A 14,734-nucleotide genomic window follows, 5' to 3' on the forward strand; every position below is an offset into this window, starting at 1 on the left:
GGGGAGTGGGAAGAGAACTTGTGACTTCGGGGGGCTCTCAGAGCTTCCCGACAGCCATGGAGGTGACTGTGAGGTAGACTCCACCCTGTGAGCATCCTTTGGGGCCAGATATGGCAAGCAAGTCTTGAGTCCCACTCTTGAGGGCTGAGACACTCTGTGTAGCCAGTGTTCCTGCAGGGAAGATGTAGAAGCTCTTCCCAGAACTGCCCTCCTTGCTCCAGAGCCCAGTAGAGGAATTAGCAGGGAGTCACCATTGCAGACAGATCATAGCTGTTCATTCAACTTAGAGTTCGTATAGCCTCCAGCTTGGGCCCCAAGCCTCTGGATCCTTGGCCAGTACCACCTTAGCTGCCCTTCTGCACACTGAATAGTTTGAGTAAGGAAGCAGCTAAGAAAGACTCTTCTCAGGGAGAAAGTCCTCTTAGAACTACAGAGCCCACAGGGTCCTACCTTTCCAAGTCCCTAGCAGACTCATGGCAGAGCAGGTGGCAGTGGTTCCCTGAAAAGCCTGTAGGAAGGCTTTCTGTAGCTTCTGCTTCCCCCACCTCTTAAACTACCTCTTGACCTTGTACTGCACTGAGCCTTCCCATCCTTACTGCCACCTAGGCCCCCGCTGGGCCAGGGTGCACAGGCTTCCATGGAGGTCCCTACCAGTTCTTGGAGATGGCAAGATGGGCTTCTTGCTAGCAAGAAGAGTCAGCTCGATCAAAGCTAATGTCTGGCAGAGCTGTCCACCTTAGGGTAGCCCCAGGAAGGCTCCTGAGACATGAGACTCATGGCTGGTAGCCTGCACATCTCCTGTCCATGTGCCAGATCAGGATCTTGGAGGTATTAGACAGCAGAACCCTAGCTGAGGCATCTTGTCACACTGGTAGAAGTATAGTCCCTCTGATTCTAGTGGAGAGCCAGCTTGAGAGGGCCTAGGAGCCACAGGGAGCCTTCTGGGTTCAACCTCCTGATGAGGAGGCATCACTGTGTGCAGCTAAGGAAAACTCTAATTGTACTGGCACTGAGGCCAGGGGAGTCTGCCACAGAACTATTCATGTATACCCAGGCTGAGTGGGCGGGGATAGGGACCTTGCAGTAGGGAGGAAGAGGCTTAGGTTGGCCTCCTCCCAGGAAACTCCTGGGGAGGCAGAGAGGAGGAAGTCTTGCTGGCCTCAGAAAGCTCCCTCAGCCAGTGTCCTCCTTAGGAGGCCTTGCATGCTGGGCCTGAGCCTGGGAGGGGCTGTGGGGAGGGTGCGGTCAAGGTTCCTCACTGTCTGGAAGAGGCTGGATAGAAATAGCTGCACCCATCTGGGCGATGAGTCACTGAGGGGCGTTTCAGCCTTTTCTTGGAGAAATTCTATTTTAGGTGAGATGCCTGTGCCACAGCCTGGATGATGGGGCCTGGGGAAAGGAAAGTTCTGGTGGTGAGTGCAGGAGGTTTGGCATGTGCCTTTGTTCAGCCTGATTCAGAACCCCAGGGAGAGTCACCCCAAAGTCCCAGGATAAGAAGCCTTACCTCCTAAATCCCCTTTCCCAGGAATAAGTCTCACCTCAGGGCATGCTGCTATGCCCAGGTGAATGAGAGCGATGGGACCCTGGGTGTGGGCTGGGCACCCACAGCAAGAGCTGAATTTGTGGCTGCCACCCTGGGCCAGAGGCTGAGCTTCCCCTCTGGGGAGTAATCCCCTTCCAGAGTTCCTCTCCAAATGAGTAGAAATGGCCTGCTCTTGGGAACTCCCACTTTGATGGGAATAAGCCTCTCCCTCCCAAGAATGACCTTTCTAAAAAGGTCTTTGGACTGGGTTCAGGGACTGAAATTGTTTTCTCTCTGGCTTTCTCTGCCCAAACATAGACAAAGCTGCCTTGCTTCTTTTTTTTTTTTTTTTTTTTTGAGACAGAGTCTTGCTCTGTTGCAGAGGCTGGAGTGCAGTGGTGTGATCTCAGCTCACTGCAACCTCTGTCTCCCGGGTTCGAGCGATTCTCCTGCTCAGCCTCCCAAGTAGCTGGGACTACAGGTGTGTGCCACCATGCCCAGATAATTTTTTGTATTTTTAGTAGAGACAGGATTTCACCGTGTTAGCCAGGATGATCTCAATCTCCTGACCTCATGATCCGCCCGCCTCGGCCTCCCAAAGTGCTGGGATTCCAGGCGTGAGCCACTGCGCCCGGCCTGCCTTGCTTCTTAAAAAGCATCTGGGTGGGTTAATGGTTCGCAGCTAGGGGGATGGCTTCTCACCTCACTGCCTCAGTATCACTGTTCTTAGAGTTTCTAGAACTGGGATTGGCCTGTGGAGGGCTCTGCCAGGGTTTGCAGTGCTGACTTCTAGAGCCTGATTTGGCCTTTGGAAGAGGCAGGACTGCAGAAGGCACCAGGCTCCAGGCTGTCCAGGATGCGGTTTAGGAGCTGCGCAGAGCTGTCAGGGCTGATCTTGCCAGCAGCAACACTTCCTAGCCAGGGAACCATTGAGAGCACATTGCTAAAACATCTCAGATCTTGGTTTTCTCTCCTGTGAGGACAAAATGAGAGAATGCCTATGAACATGCCCTATGTGGTGCTTGGCACAAGGGGGTACTCGCCAAAGTGCAGTGTTCTCCCTCTTCTTGGCTGCTGCTCTTGGGTTGCTGGGATAAGGCACCTGAGCCCAGGCCCCCTAACTGGCAAGTCAACCTGCAGCAGTAGCCCTGGGGCCTCAAGGCAGAGAGCAGGGCTGGAGTCACATGTGCAGGTAAATAAAAGGGGCCTTCTGCCCCAGAAATGAGACGACACCTTCCCCTGGTGATGAATGGGTGGCCAACAGGGTGCATTCAGAACCTCTGGTTGCAACCACAGACAGAGAACAACCTTGGCCTCCAGCCTTGGCTCTGGTTGATGAGGAGGAGACTTTTCATTGAGGCACCAAATCTTGGGGCTTCCACCTTGTTCAGCTGTGACCCACATGACCAAATTGCCAGGATGAATGAAGCAAGCCCCTCTGGGATGAGCCCTGCTCTGTACCACATGTTGTGTGCAGCCCTAAGAACACCCTATCAATGAGAGCTCATGGGCTGCTTTGGGGGACAAGAGATACCTCGTAAACAACAAATTAGTAGACACTTTGAAAGAATAAGCACTATGAAGAAAATAAGCTGGGTGATTTGATGCAGAGTACCCAGAGGGTGTTTTATTTTTATTTATTTATTTAATTATTTTGAGATGGACCTTTGCTCTGTTGCTCAGGCTGGAGTACAGTGGCACAGTCTTGGCTTACTGCAACCTCCGCCTCCTGGGTTCAAGCAATTCTCCTGCCTCAGCCTCCCAAGTAGCTGAGATGACAGGCGTTCGCCACCACACCCGGCCAGTTCTTACTATTTTCAGTAGAGACGGGATTTCACCATGTTGGTCAGGCTGGTCTCGAGCTCCTGACCTCAAATGATCCTCCTGCCTCTGCCTCCCAAAGTACCTGGATTACAGGCATGAGCCACCGCACCTGGCCAAAGGAGAGCGTTTTAGATTGTGTGGCCAGAGGAGTCCCTGGTGGGAAAGTGATACCTCATCTGAAATCTATACAAGCTGGGCCAGGGAGCAGAGGGAATAAGGAGTACAAAGGCCCTGGTACAGAAATGAGCTCAGGGAACCACTTGGCAGAGCAGACAGCCTAGAGCATCTGCAGTGAGACAGCCAAGGGGAGATGGCAGAAAAAGAAGCCAGAGAGAGGGGGAGGCTGAGGTGGGTGACAGGGTTGTGCTGAAGAGTTCCCAAGGTGTTGTGGAAATCCACTTGGAGTGTTTGATCCTATTGGTGAGATGCTCTGATTTACATGTGGGCTTTTTGCAGAAAAATTATTGGCCAAGGCATAGCTAGATCCAGGGAATGGAATGAAATCATCAGATCTACTCCTTTCTCCTTTCCTTGACTCCTACCATCTATGGACATCATTCTTAGCATCTCTCCATATGTTGGGAAAGAAGACTACTACTGCTCCAAAGCTGCATCCTTCTGATTAGTAATCCAAAGGAAAAGGAATAAAGACCCTCTCTCCTGTTGTTCATTACCAGATAACGTGGAGGGCTCTAACTGACTCTTTGCCAGGTCATGTGCCCATCCCTGCATGGGGCTAATGACAGAGGGAAACTATGTGTTTATCATGTGGATAGTGGCACGTGTCTCGTTTACTCTGGAGGCATGAATTATCCCATTTCTTTAAAAAGCTATCTTCCTTAAGGGGAAAAAAAGGCTTTTAAAAATTCTACTTAACATCAGTCACTTACATTGCATTACTTTACCCTCACTTATTTTGTTCTCAAGATTTTTAATTCTTTTTTTTTTGAGACGGAGTCTTGCTCTGCCGCCCAGGCTGGAGTGCAGTGGCCGGCTCTCAGCTCACTGCAAGCTCCGCCTCCCGGGTTCACGCCATTCTCCTGTCTCAGCCTCCCGAGTAGCTGGGACTACAGGCGCCCGCCTCGTCGCCCGGCTAGTTTTTTGTATTTTTAGTAGAGACGGGGTTTCGCCGTATTAGCCAGGATGGTCTCGATCTCCTGACCTCGTGATCCGCCCGTCTCGGCCTCCCAAAGTGCTGGGATTACAGGCTTGAGCCACCGCGCCCGGCCAAGATTTTTAATTCTATATCTTGTTTCTTCAGCTAGACTCTGAGCTCCTTCAGGATAGAAATCATGGTTTCTTGGCCGGGCGCGGTGGCTCAAGCCTGTAATCCCAGCACTTTGGGAGGCCGAGACGGGCGGATCACGAGGTCAGGAGATCGAGACCATCCTGGCTAACACGGTGAAACCCCGTCTCTACTAAAAGAAATACAAAAAAAAACTAGCCGGGCGAGGTGGCGGGCGCCTGTAGTCCCAGCTACTCAGAGGCTGAGGCAGGAGAATGGCGTAAACCCGGGAGGCGGAGCTTGCAGTGAGCTGAGAACGGGCCACTGCACTCCAGCTCGGGCGACAGAGCGAGACTCCGTCTCAAAAAAAAAAAAAAAAAAGAAATCATGGTTTATTTTTATTCTCTATGCCTCCTTCTCCCACGTATTACTCTTCACTTATTTATTCATTCTGCGAGTTTTTACTGAATACCCATTGTGTACAGGCACTGCTCTAGGGCCATGCCTTTCCTCTTGGATTAGGTTTTAAAAGATCAATCTGGTTGCTGTGTGTAAATGGCCTGAAGTGGGAAGCAGGGGAAGGCTACTGGGTTCATCCAAGCAAGGAGGTTGGGGTGCACAGATCTGAGGCACTGCCAGGGGGTGGCAGGGAGGACTCTCAAGCAGGAGGGTCTGGCAGGCAGTGGGTTGGTGGTTGGGGTGGGGTCGGGGGATGAGACTGCCTCTGCTCTGCCTCACATGCCTGGCAACTCCTAGAGGGCAGGGGAGTGCCATCTGTCCTTCAACCCTGCCCCCTGGCAGCCCAGAAATACCTGAGCAGGACTTGGTGCTCCTGCCTGTGCTAGGAGTGGCCTTGGCTGCTGTGAGACCTGCACTGACCTGAGCCATGAGTACCGCCAGTCCTGGCCGCCCTACTGACTATTTTGCTTCTCTCTTCAGGTGAAGGAGTGGCTCTGTCTGAACTGTCAGATGCAGAGGGCTCTGGGAATGGACATGACCACTGCACCTCGCTCCAAGAGCCAGCAGCAGCTGCACTCCCCAGCCCTGTCTCCTGCCCACTCCCCGGCCAAACAGCCCCTGGGGAAGCCAGAGCAAGAGAGATCTCGGGGTCCAGGAGGACTACAGCCTGGGTCCCGCCAGGGTGAGACAGCCAGGGCCACCTCAGTGCCGGGGCCTGCCCAAGCAGCTGCCCCTCCAGAGGTGGGGAGGGTGTCTCCTCAGCCCCCTCAACCCACCAAGCCTTCCACAGCTGAGCCCAGGCCACCTGCAGGAGAGGCCCCAGCCAAAAGTGCCACTGCAGTGCCCACTGGGCTTGGTGCCGCCGAGCAGACCCAGGAGGGCCTCACTGGTAAGCTCTTCGGCCTCGGCGCATCACTGCTAACCCAGGCGAGCACCCTCATGTCTGTGCAGCCTGAGGCTGACACCCAGGGCCAGCCTGCCCCCAGCAAGGGGTCACCCAAGATCGTCTTCAGTGATGCCAGCAAGGAGGCTGGCCCAAAACCCTTGGGCTTAGGGCCCGGGCCTGGGCCAGCACCTGGAGCCAAAACTGAGCCTGGGGCTAGAACGGGTCCTGGATCTGGTCCTGGAGCCCTGCCGAAAACTGGGGGAACAACCAGTCCAAAGCATGGAAGAGCAGAACATCAGGCAGCATCGAAGGTTGCTGCCAAGCCAAAGACCATGCCGAAGGAAAGGGCCACCTGCCCACTGTGCCAAGCCGAGCTCAATGTGGGCAAGAGCCCAGCCAACTATAACACATGCACCACCTGCAGGCTCCAGGTGTGCAACCTGTGTGGCTTCAACCCAACACCACACCTGGTGGAGGTAAGAGCTAGACCAAGCACGCTCCCTTGAGCCTTGATGAGAGGCTGGGCCTGGGTAGTGGGTGGCATGAGAACCAGAAAGAGTACTGGGTCTGCAGCAGCCATGGGGCTGCCCCTGCACAACGAATGCTGCAGAGGGGCTGCATTCCTTTTCCTATCCCTACCTCAGGCCCCGGTTCTACTCAGAACTAACTTTCACTCAGAGAACTAACTGGCACAGTAGTTGGGGGTAATGGTGCCTACTGACTCTGAGACTAGTGCCCTAAGGCTGATCCCAGAGTCCCTGAGCTGGCCTCCCCATTTCCAGCTACCATGGGCATGGCCCTGATGAAAGACACCAACCTCCCCTGCTCAGATAGGAGAACCTGAGGTCCCACACTGCCAGGGACCTGTGACCTTCAGAGGGGTAGGGATTGAATGACCATGGGGTAGACGGTTGTGTCCCACGTCCAGGGTCAGGTGGAAGGCTTTCTCACAATGGGGCAGGGCATGTCCCACTGTCCAGGCTTCAGCCCAGCTAGGTGGTATTCAACCTTGATTGTCTCTTCTGAGGTCATAAGTGTTGATGTCTACTTGTCAAAGTCACAGCCTTTGGTCCACATATTTTACCCAGGCTGGGCCTGGGCTCTCCTTAGAGCTGCTGGTGGGATGCTCGGAGATGCTCCTCTTCCCCACAGGAAGGTTTGAGACAGACCTGGGGTTGTGGCTGTTCTCTCCGCAGTCCCTGCTCCAGGGAAGGGCACTGGGCACTGTGCTGCACTAGGCAGGAGGGAGCAGGAGGCCCAGTATAAGGCTCAGTGTTCCCTCGAAGCCTGGAGTCCAGCCCCAAGAGGCTCAGAAGGTGAAGGTGCCCTGGCAGAACTAGACCAGCCTGGGCCAGGAGCAGATGCTGCTTCTGCTCCTCCCTCAGTCCTGTGGCCCACTCTCCCTGGCCCAGGGCCACCCATGTGATCCCTACCATGCTGCCTTGGGTATAGCTTGGTGTGTCTCCTTCCTTAGAGTGCCCTCAGTCTTGACAGGTGAATGTGTTTCCCAGCTGGGTCATGTTAGGAGATGTTCGAGCCAAGGCCCTGCCTCTTGCACATGGGCAGCCACCTGAGCCCTCTGGTCTCTTGGGCTGAGCCATTTGTAGCTGATGGTGGTGCAGGGGTGTGCGGAGTGCAAACCACCACTGGCCCAGGATGGGACAAGAGAGGAGAGCATGGTGTTGCCATGGCCTCTGTAGCACCTTGTTCTGACTTCCCTCGGACCAGGACTCCATAGGAGTCCCCATGAGACCCCAGGGTGACTAGGAAGACTAGTTTGGCCATCAAAGGCCACACTTTCCAATATGCAGGGAAGAGCAGCCCTGAGCAAGACAACTGACTTCCTCATGTGGCACCCATGTGGCCTTCTTGGCGCCACGAAGCCAACTCTCCAAGCTCTAGGTCTGGTGGTTCACTGGTGACAGTTTGCCTCACTGGCTCGGGGGAAGGGGTGCACCAGGGTGTCACCACAAGACCAGGAGAACCCTAGCTGGCTGCTCTGCCCAGAGACCTCCAGGCACAAGCTCACTGCTGGTCAGGTGGGGCACCCTGACACTGAGCTATTGTGAGCCCCAGTGGACTTCTGAGTTGGTCTGGCCTGGAGGACTCCTGTCCCCAAGAGACCTTCCAGCCCACATTTCCTTATTAAGCAGAATGAGCATGAACGAGAGGGGAAAACTGTCTCTGTCCAGGAGCATAAATGTTCCTGACAGCTCCTCTTGGCGGCCCCTGGGCCAGGCCATGGGAAATGCTGATTCTGCCCAAACAGAAGAGTTTCGTCCACACACTGACTAGATGAAACGTCTGGATTCTGACCTAGGCCTCTCATTAGCTGCTTGGTCCTGGCTTTCCTGGACCCTGGAGCTTCTGTCTTTTGATGGCCAGTGTTCCCCGCATCACACTCCTCTCAATTTCCTGCTGTCTCCATGTCCCGCCCCACTGCCCCCTCCTTAGCCAGGACTACTCTGGTCTCCACAGGGTCTGATGGGTCCCATGGGCCTGAAAACAAAGCTGGGGGATGTCCTGGTCCTAGTCCTGGTCCTACCTCATCCCCAGCCCAGGCTGCTCCTGACAGCAGGCAGGGGTGATGAAGTCTCTCTAACTCCTTTCTCATAGCTCTCCCTGTCAATGCTGCTGTCCCCAGAGGGCCTGTGGCTATTCTGGGGAAGGTGTGGATAGGTGGCCCTAATGCCCCTCCCATGGTTCCCACCATAGAGATTGTACTACCATCCACCACCAGAGACACAAACCAGCAGCTCGGGGTCATCCTCACCTCCTCCTCTTTAACCTCTGCACCTGCTCCGTGGACCAAACCCTGCCAGCTCTGCCTCCCCACTGTCACAAGAATCTGGCCTCTCTCCCACCTATGGTCACAGCCTTAGTCCTTCCATCCTTATCCTGCCTTACCCACACAATGACCAAAACCTCTGTGCAGCTTCACCTGACTTGGGTCTAGTGAGGGGCTGGTGTTGATATGTTCCCCATCCCCTCAGCATTGCTTTTCTTTATTGAGGCCCCTAACCAGGTCGTGGGCTGTCTTGGATCTCACTTCAGCCAATGGCCACTTGGCATCCTGAGCAATTTTGTGCTTCCCTGTGACCTACTTTGTGTGTTCTTAGTTAGAGGTTTCTGATTTCTCAGCACTTGCCAGAGACACTTACCCTGCCTTGGGAGTGTGGTGGTAAGGCCAGCAGGTCCTTCTCTGGGTCCTAAGGGTGGGTCTGCCATGGCTGTCTCTCTCTGGACCTTGCTGGCTCAAGAATGACTGTGCTATGTCTCTGTGCACAAAGAAGGGACAGACCAGTGGAGCCCCACTCATAGCTCCCCACAGCCCTGTTAGACCTCCTGGGACTCCACCTGAGGCCAGAGTCAACCATCTGGGCTAATGGGTTGGGAATTTTCCCCATAGGTTGGACATTTTCCTGAACATTTCTGAGCTGTAAAAGTCTTTCTTCTTTCTAGATTGGGAGTTCAGAGCACACAGTAGAGGAGGGAGTAAAATTAGATCCTTTTTCCTCTTGAACTTTCCTCTGAAAAAAATAACCATAGTGCTATTTAGTAAGCCATTTCATAAAATTAAGAGTTGTTGATTCCAATTTTTTTTTACCTCTTTATCTTTTGGAAGGATAATAGTACCCTCTGGCTTAATTTTTGATTGACTTTCAGTTCAACATAGAGTTTGTGAAGAAATTAGTAGAATTGGAATTGTGACAGTAACATTACCAGTCTCTTATTGTATCATCATTGCCAAAATTCCAGCTGTGCCCTCGAGAAGTCGGGCCGCCCTGGGCAAAGTCCCTTGCACTTGTGATATGTGGGGCTAGGCTTGCTCAGTGGGGCAGGGGTTGCAGCAGGGGCATCAGGCCAGAGGCCCTGTTGCCTCCCATGTAGAATAGGGACCACAATACTCCCTCTTAGGTTTCGGTGAGAACCAGGTGAGATGCTGTACCTCAGATACTTATGTAAGGCCTGACACAGTCATCCCTTAAGCCAGGATATTGGAACAGGAGTATCCTAAAAGAGGGTCTCTGTGTGAGAACGGAAGCGTCCCCACAAGCCCCTATCTGGCTGTGGATGGACCCTGTGCCCGGTATAAGCTCTTGGTATCATGAGGGATGCCCCACAGGGAATGAACACATTTGATGCTGGGGAGTGTAGGGGGTACAGCCCAGCCACAAGGATACACACTGGGGACACCAGGGAGGGTTTATTTTATGAGAGGAAGAGGCCGAGAAAGAAGGAGCTTAGGCATGTCCAGTGACAGGGAGGCTCAGGGTAGCAGAGTCAGGAGAGGAATAGCAGCACCAGTGATGGCCATCCCTGTGGTCCAGTGTCCTCCAAGATGACTCCTGGGCATCCTTTTCTCTAGAGTTCTCATTCACAGTCCCCTGGTCTGGCAGCAGGGCTGAGGGTGTTTAGGGCCAGGCAGCTGGCCATAGGGCATTGACTGGGAATGGTGTCACCATAACCATACTGGCATGCAGGCCAGCTCCACATAAGAAGAGATTACATGGACTGCAGGTTTATTTAGACGATGGCAGACAGTGCAGGATCTGTCCCGACTCACAAGGCACAATAGCAAGTGGTCCCAGAAGGCAGCAGCTCTCACGTGCCTAGAGGGTACCCCACTAACTCAGTCATCTCATTTCCCCTCCTTTACCCTAAATAGTGATGCCCTGAACCACTGAGTGCCATCTGATGGCATATGCACCTGCCTCTCCCACTGTTAGGTGATGATTGTCCTTGGGGAATTTGTACCTTTCTGCCCCAGAAAGGAACTGGATAGAGGGAATGAGACAGAAGTAGTCATCAGAGCCACCCCATTATCCATCCCCTGCCCTTTTGTCGAAGAGGCTAGGCGAAGGGGTAAGCAGGCAGTACTTTCCCAAGGACTGGGGCTGGCATGGGCTGAGGGCTGAGTGAGGCAGAGTACAAGAGGGCTGTGCAATCAATGGATGGCTGAATGAGGAATGAACACTGAAACTGGGGAATGGAAACTAGCAGAAGAATAAGGGAATGAACTATTGGGATGGAGGTAGGGGTATGTTGGGGTTGGAGAAAATGAGAATAGAATGAATAAAGAAATTGGAACCCCAGCAACAGTGTCCCAGCCCCTAGGCACAGAGATTCTACATGGCCTGCCTTCCACCCAATTCTCATTCCCCAGAAGACTTGGGCCTGGGCCAGGTCTCCCCTGGTCTACTACCAGTCCCAGTGCTCTGTACCCTTCTTCCCCACTCCCAGGGGGCTTGTGAAGGGCCTCTAGCAGCCAGGTCAATGTTTATTTTTAGCCCTTACTTCACACGCCTCTTCCTGCCTGCTCTCCCTTCCCCACTGCCTACTATAGCAGAGCCAGGAGCAAGAGGGCCTGCCAGGCACTGCAACCTGGCTGTCTCCGTGAATAAGTGTATGAAGGAGCAAAGCCCCAGGGAGCATGTGACCACAGGTAACATCTCTGCTGAGGGCTGGGCCTCTGGGCTCAGGCAAGCAGGCCTCTCCAGCATTTGGTCAGAGCACTTAGCATTAGGTCTGCCTCCTCCATCCAGACCACCCTTCCAAGGTGACTTGTTTCATTTAGACTGTTGCTTCTGTGTGGGGTTTGCAGGCCAGAGATGGAGTTAGGGGTTTGCCAGGCCACCAAGGTAGGCCAGGGCAGATAACCAAACTTTAAGAGGCCTAACATGGGAAGGGTGTGCACAGGGCTCCAAAGTGGAGTTAGGGCAGCATTGCCTTGGTCCAGCCCACTGGGCCTAGATCCTAAACCCATCATGCTGACCATAGGGCTGGGGAAGGGGCTGTTTGCTTATTTCCAGAGCTCTCTCTCTTGGTCTTTGCCTATAGCCCTGCCATCTCTCTGGGGTCATTTTGCCACCTCACAGTCCTTTCTGACATGGGAGAATTTCCATTGTGTACACAGGTGATGCTGGGGGCATGTGAGCTAGGGTTCCTGGATCAGGCTGTGTGCTCTCCCATGTCTTGTTCTTCTGGGGCTTGGTCTCAACCTATCCAGAATTCTCCCCAGGCACCTCTGGGGGTGCACCCTACCAGGCCAAGTGAGCCCAGGTCCTGGCCAGTGGCCAGCACTTACTGCCTTGTGGGGTTTTTTGTGGAGACACATTGAGCGTCAGATAAGGTTCAAGGGAGTCAAAAGTGGTGTTAGGGCTGGGCTGTGCAGAGAACAGAGTGAATATATGTATGTAGAGCATCTAAAGGGTTCTGCTCCACAGCTGGGCCACTGCCCCATTCCTCTGCCTGGGACTTGTGCATAGGGTTGGGCCTTGGGGAAGAGTAGAAGCTCCAGTGGGAAAGAAGCAGTCTCGACCCTGAGTAACCAGCCTGGGGAGCAGGCCTGTCCCTCAGCACACACCAAGGCCCTACCACCTGCCCAGCCTGTCCTCTGCTGAAGCCCAGAGAAGAGAAGTGGAATGTAGCTCTCTGTGGACAGCAAACCAGGGCAGAATCACTGACATATTATCTGCCATGGTGGCCCTAGGATGCCAGACTGAGGCAGGCACCCTAGGGGTACCAGACTTCCAAGGCTGCCAGAGGCAGCATGTGAGGTGAGGGTACTGAGGTTGTTAGCCTTCCTGGGGGTGGCAAGGGCCAAGCGTCACCTCCTTTTCCAGTTCTCTGGCTCTGTGACCTTGTGATTCTTAGGGTCCATCTCAGTGACAGAGTTGCTGGTGGGAGCCTATATGTCCAGGCACCTGGCATGAGTGAGCTCCCTGCAGGACGGAGGGAGCAGTAAGGCTCTGTGCCTCAGAGTAAGAACAGGCACAGGTGTCTGTGGGACCCTGCTCTGCGCTCCCCTGTAACTCTCATTTCCCATCCCATGTGGGCCAGGGAAGGACTTCATATCCTGCCAAGGAGGAACCCTGACTCTGGAGGAGGCTACTGGGAGACATGCCCCTGTCAGCCTCAGACCTGCTTCAGGAATCACCCATTTAGGCCACAGAGATGCCCAAACCCTACACCTGTACAAGGCAGCTGGGGCTGGGAGACTTGGACTTCGCTTCTTGTATTCTGGGGGCTTCACCATTAATACCTGTGTCATACTTATAAATGACCTGTTTGGGGTTGTGGGCTCCAGAAAGGCTGCATGCCAGTGCCTGTCTGTCTGCTGAGTCATGGCTATCTTCAGCTCCCAGCCCTGGGCCTGAAACAGTAGAGGATCCTGAGAGTGGTGGACTGATGGTTGAGAATTTGATCCCAGTCCAGCTCTGGAAGGAGCAGGGGGCCTGACAGAAGGACCACTACACATAGTCCCCATCAGAGGAACAGTCCAGTGCCCTGGGGGCAGGAGGAGACCTCTACCTAAGGGTCTCTGCTGGCCTTAGACAAGGTGACTTGGGCTGGGGATTTGAGCAGGGAGGACTGCACAGCCCCTCTGTCCTCCACCAAGCAGGGCTACTCTCAGATAGCCTCCCCTGGCTCCAGGAGTCTGCACCCCGTATAGCATAGCCCTTACCTGGGGAAGAGTATGGGGAACGATGGAATCAGACCTGAGAGCTGGGAGGCAGGGGAAGCATAGTGCCTCCAGGAAGTGCTCCATGCTTGGATGCCACTCCTGTTCTGCAAGAGTTCTCAACTGCCCCCTAGGAGCTGTTTGCTCCTTTAAATTGAGACCTCAGCTTCCCCCTGTGCTTAGGGCTAGACCCTCCCATTCCCCACAGATCTTCCCCTTTTCTGGCTGGGTGAAAAGTTCTCTGTGGGTTAAGGAAAGTACTCTTCTTTGGGGTTGTTACTTACATTTTGACTTTGTGTATGTTCATCTTAAGGATAGGGGAGTTGGTTATTTGGGGGTAGTAAATCGATCTGTCTTTTTTTCCTTATGTCTTCGGTGTCATGCTTTGAAAGTTCTCTCCTCCCTAAGGTTACAGAAATAGTTATGGAAATATTATTTGAGGACTTCAGTGTCTTTTTAATTTTCATCAACCCCCTCTCCCATTTCCTTGCAGAAAACAGAGTGGCTGTGTCTGAACTGCCAAACCAAGCGGCTACTGGAGGGCAGCCTGGGAGAGCCGACCCCTCTGCCGCCACCCACCTCACAGCAGCCCCCTGCGGGGGCCCCTCACCGTGCATCTGGAGTATCCCCTCTGAAGCAGAAAGGGTCACAGGGGCTGAGCCAGCCATCAGGCCCCCCGCCTGCCAAGGCCAGCCCTTTACCCACCAAGGCCAGCCCTCTATCCACCAAGGCCAGCCCTCTGCCCACCAAGGCCAGCCCTCTGCCCACCAAGGCCAGCCCCCAGGCCAAGCCCCTCAGGGCTTCTGAACCCAGCAAGACCCCAAGCAGTGCCCAGGAAAAGAAGACCGGAGTCCCCACTAAAGCTGAGCCCATGCCGAAGCCACCTCCAGAGACTACCCCAACCCCTGGGACTCCTAAAGTAAAGAGTGGGGTGAGGAGGGCTGAACCTGCCACCCCTGTCGTCAAGGCTGTTCCAGAAGCCCCCAAGGGTGGGGAGGCAGAGGTCAGTCCCATTCACTTCCCAGAGACCCTAGCTTTCAGACAGGACAGTCTATGGAAAGGCTTGCCTCCCTGGGTGGCTGAGGCTGTAGGCTCAGGACAGGTGCCTTGGGGCCACACAGGAGGGAAGGGACACAATAAGAGGAAAGTCTAGATGAGGTTCTGGCAAGCTTGGAGACTGTGAGTTTTACACTGGTGCTGTGTCTGGCACCTTGTTAGATGCTCTGCTGGGTTTTGATACCCTTTGATCTAGTAAAGTTTCTCTTTGAAGACCAAGGGCTGGTTTGGGCCTGCCATGGATCCTTCAGATTATTCAAGGCCAGAAGGAGATAGGGTGGGTGGCGGGCCCTAAAC

The 14,734-nt window shown here is 54.1% G+C and overlaps 1 protein-coding gene across 2 annotated transcripts in view; it reads left to right on the forward strand.

Moving 5' to 3' along the window:
• Positions 1 to 14,734, forward strand: part of BSN (bassoon presynaptic cytomatrix protein) — a 120,633-nt gene that overhangs the window by 85,455 nt on the left and 20,444 nt on the right. For both annotated transcript variants that reach the window (XM_033207468.1, XM_033207458.1), the window contains exons 3-4: positions 5,511 to 6,392; positions 13,875 to 14,384. In XM_033207468.1, the coding sequence (XP_033063359.1) occupies positions 5,511 to 6,392; positions 13,875 to 14,384 (1,392 nt within the window). The remainder of the gene's footprint in view (positions 1 to 5,510; positions 6,393 to 13,874; positions 14,385 to 14,734) is intronic.

The sequence above is a fragment of the Trachypithecus francoisi genome, unplaced genomic scaffold, assembly GCF_009764315.1.
Source record: "Trachypithecus francoisi isolate TF-2019V2 unplaced genomic scaffold, Tfra_2.0 Lachesis_group0, whole genome shotgun sequence".
Classification (NCBI taxonomy): Eukaryota; Metazoa; Chordata; class Mammalia; order Primates; family Cercopithecidae; genus Trachypithecus; species Trachypithecus francoisi.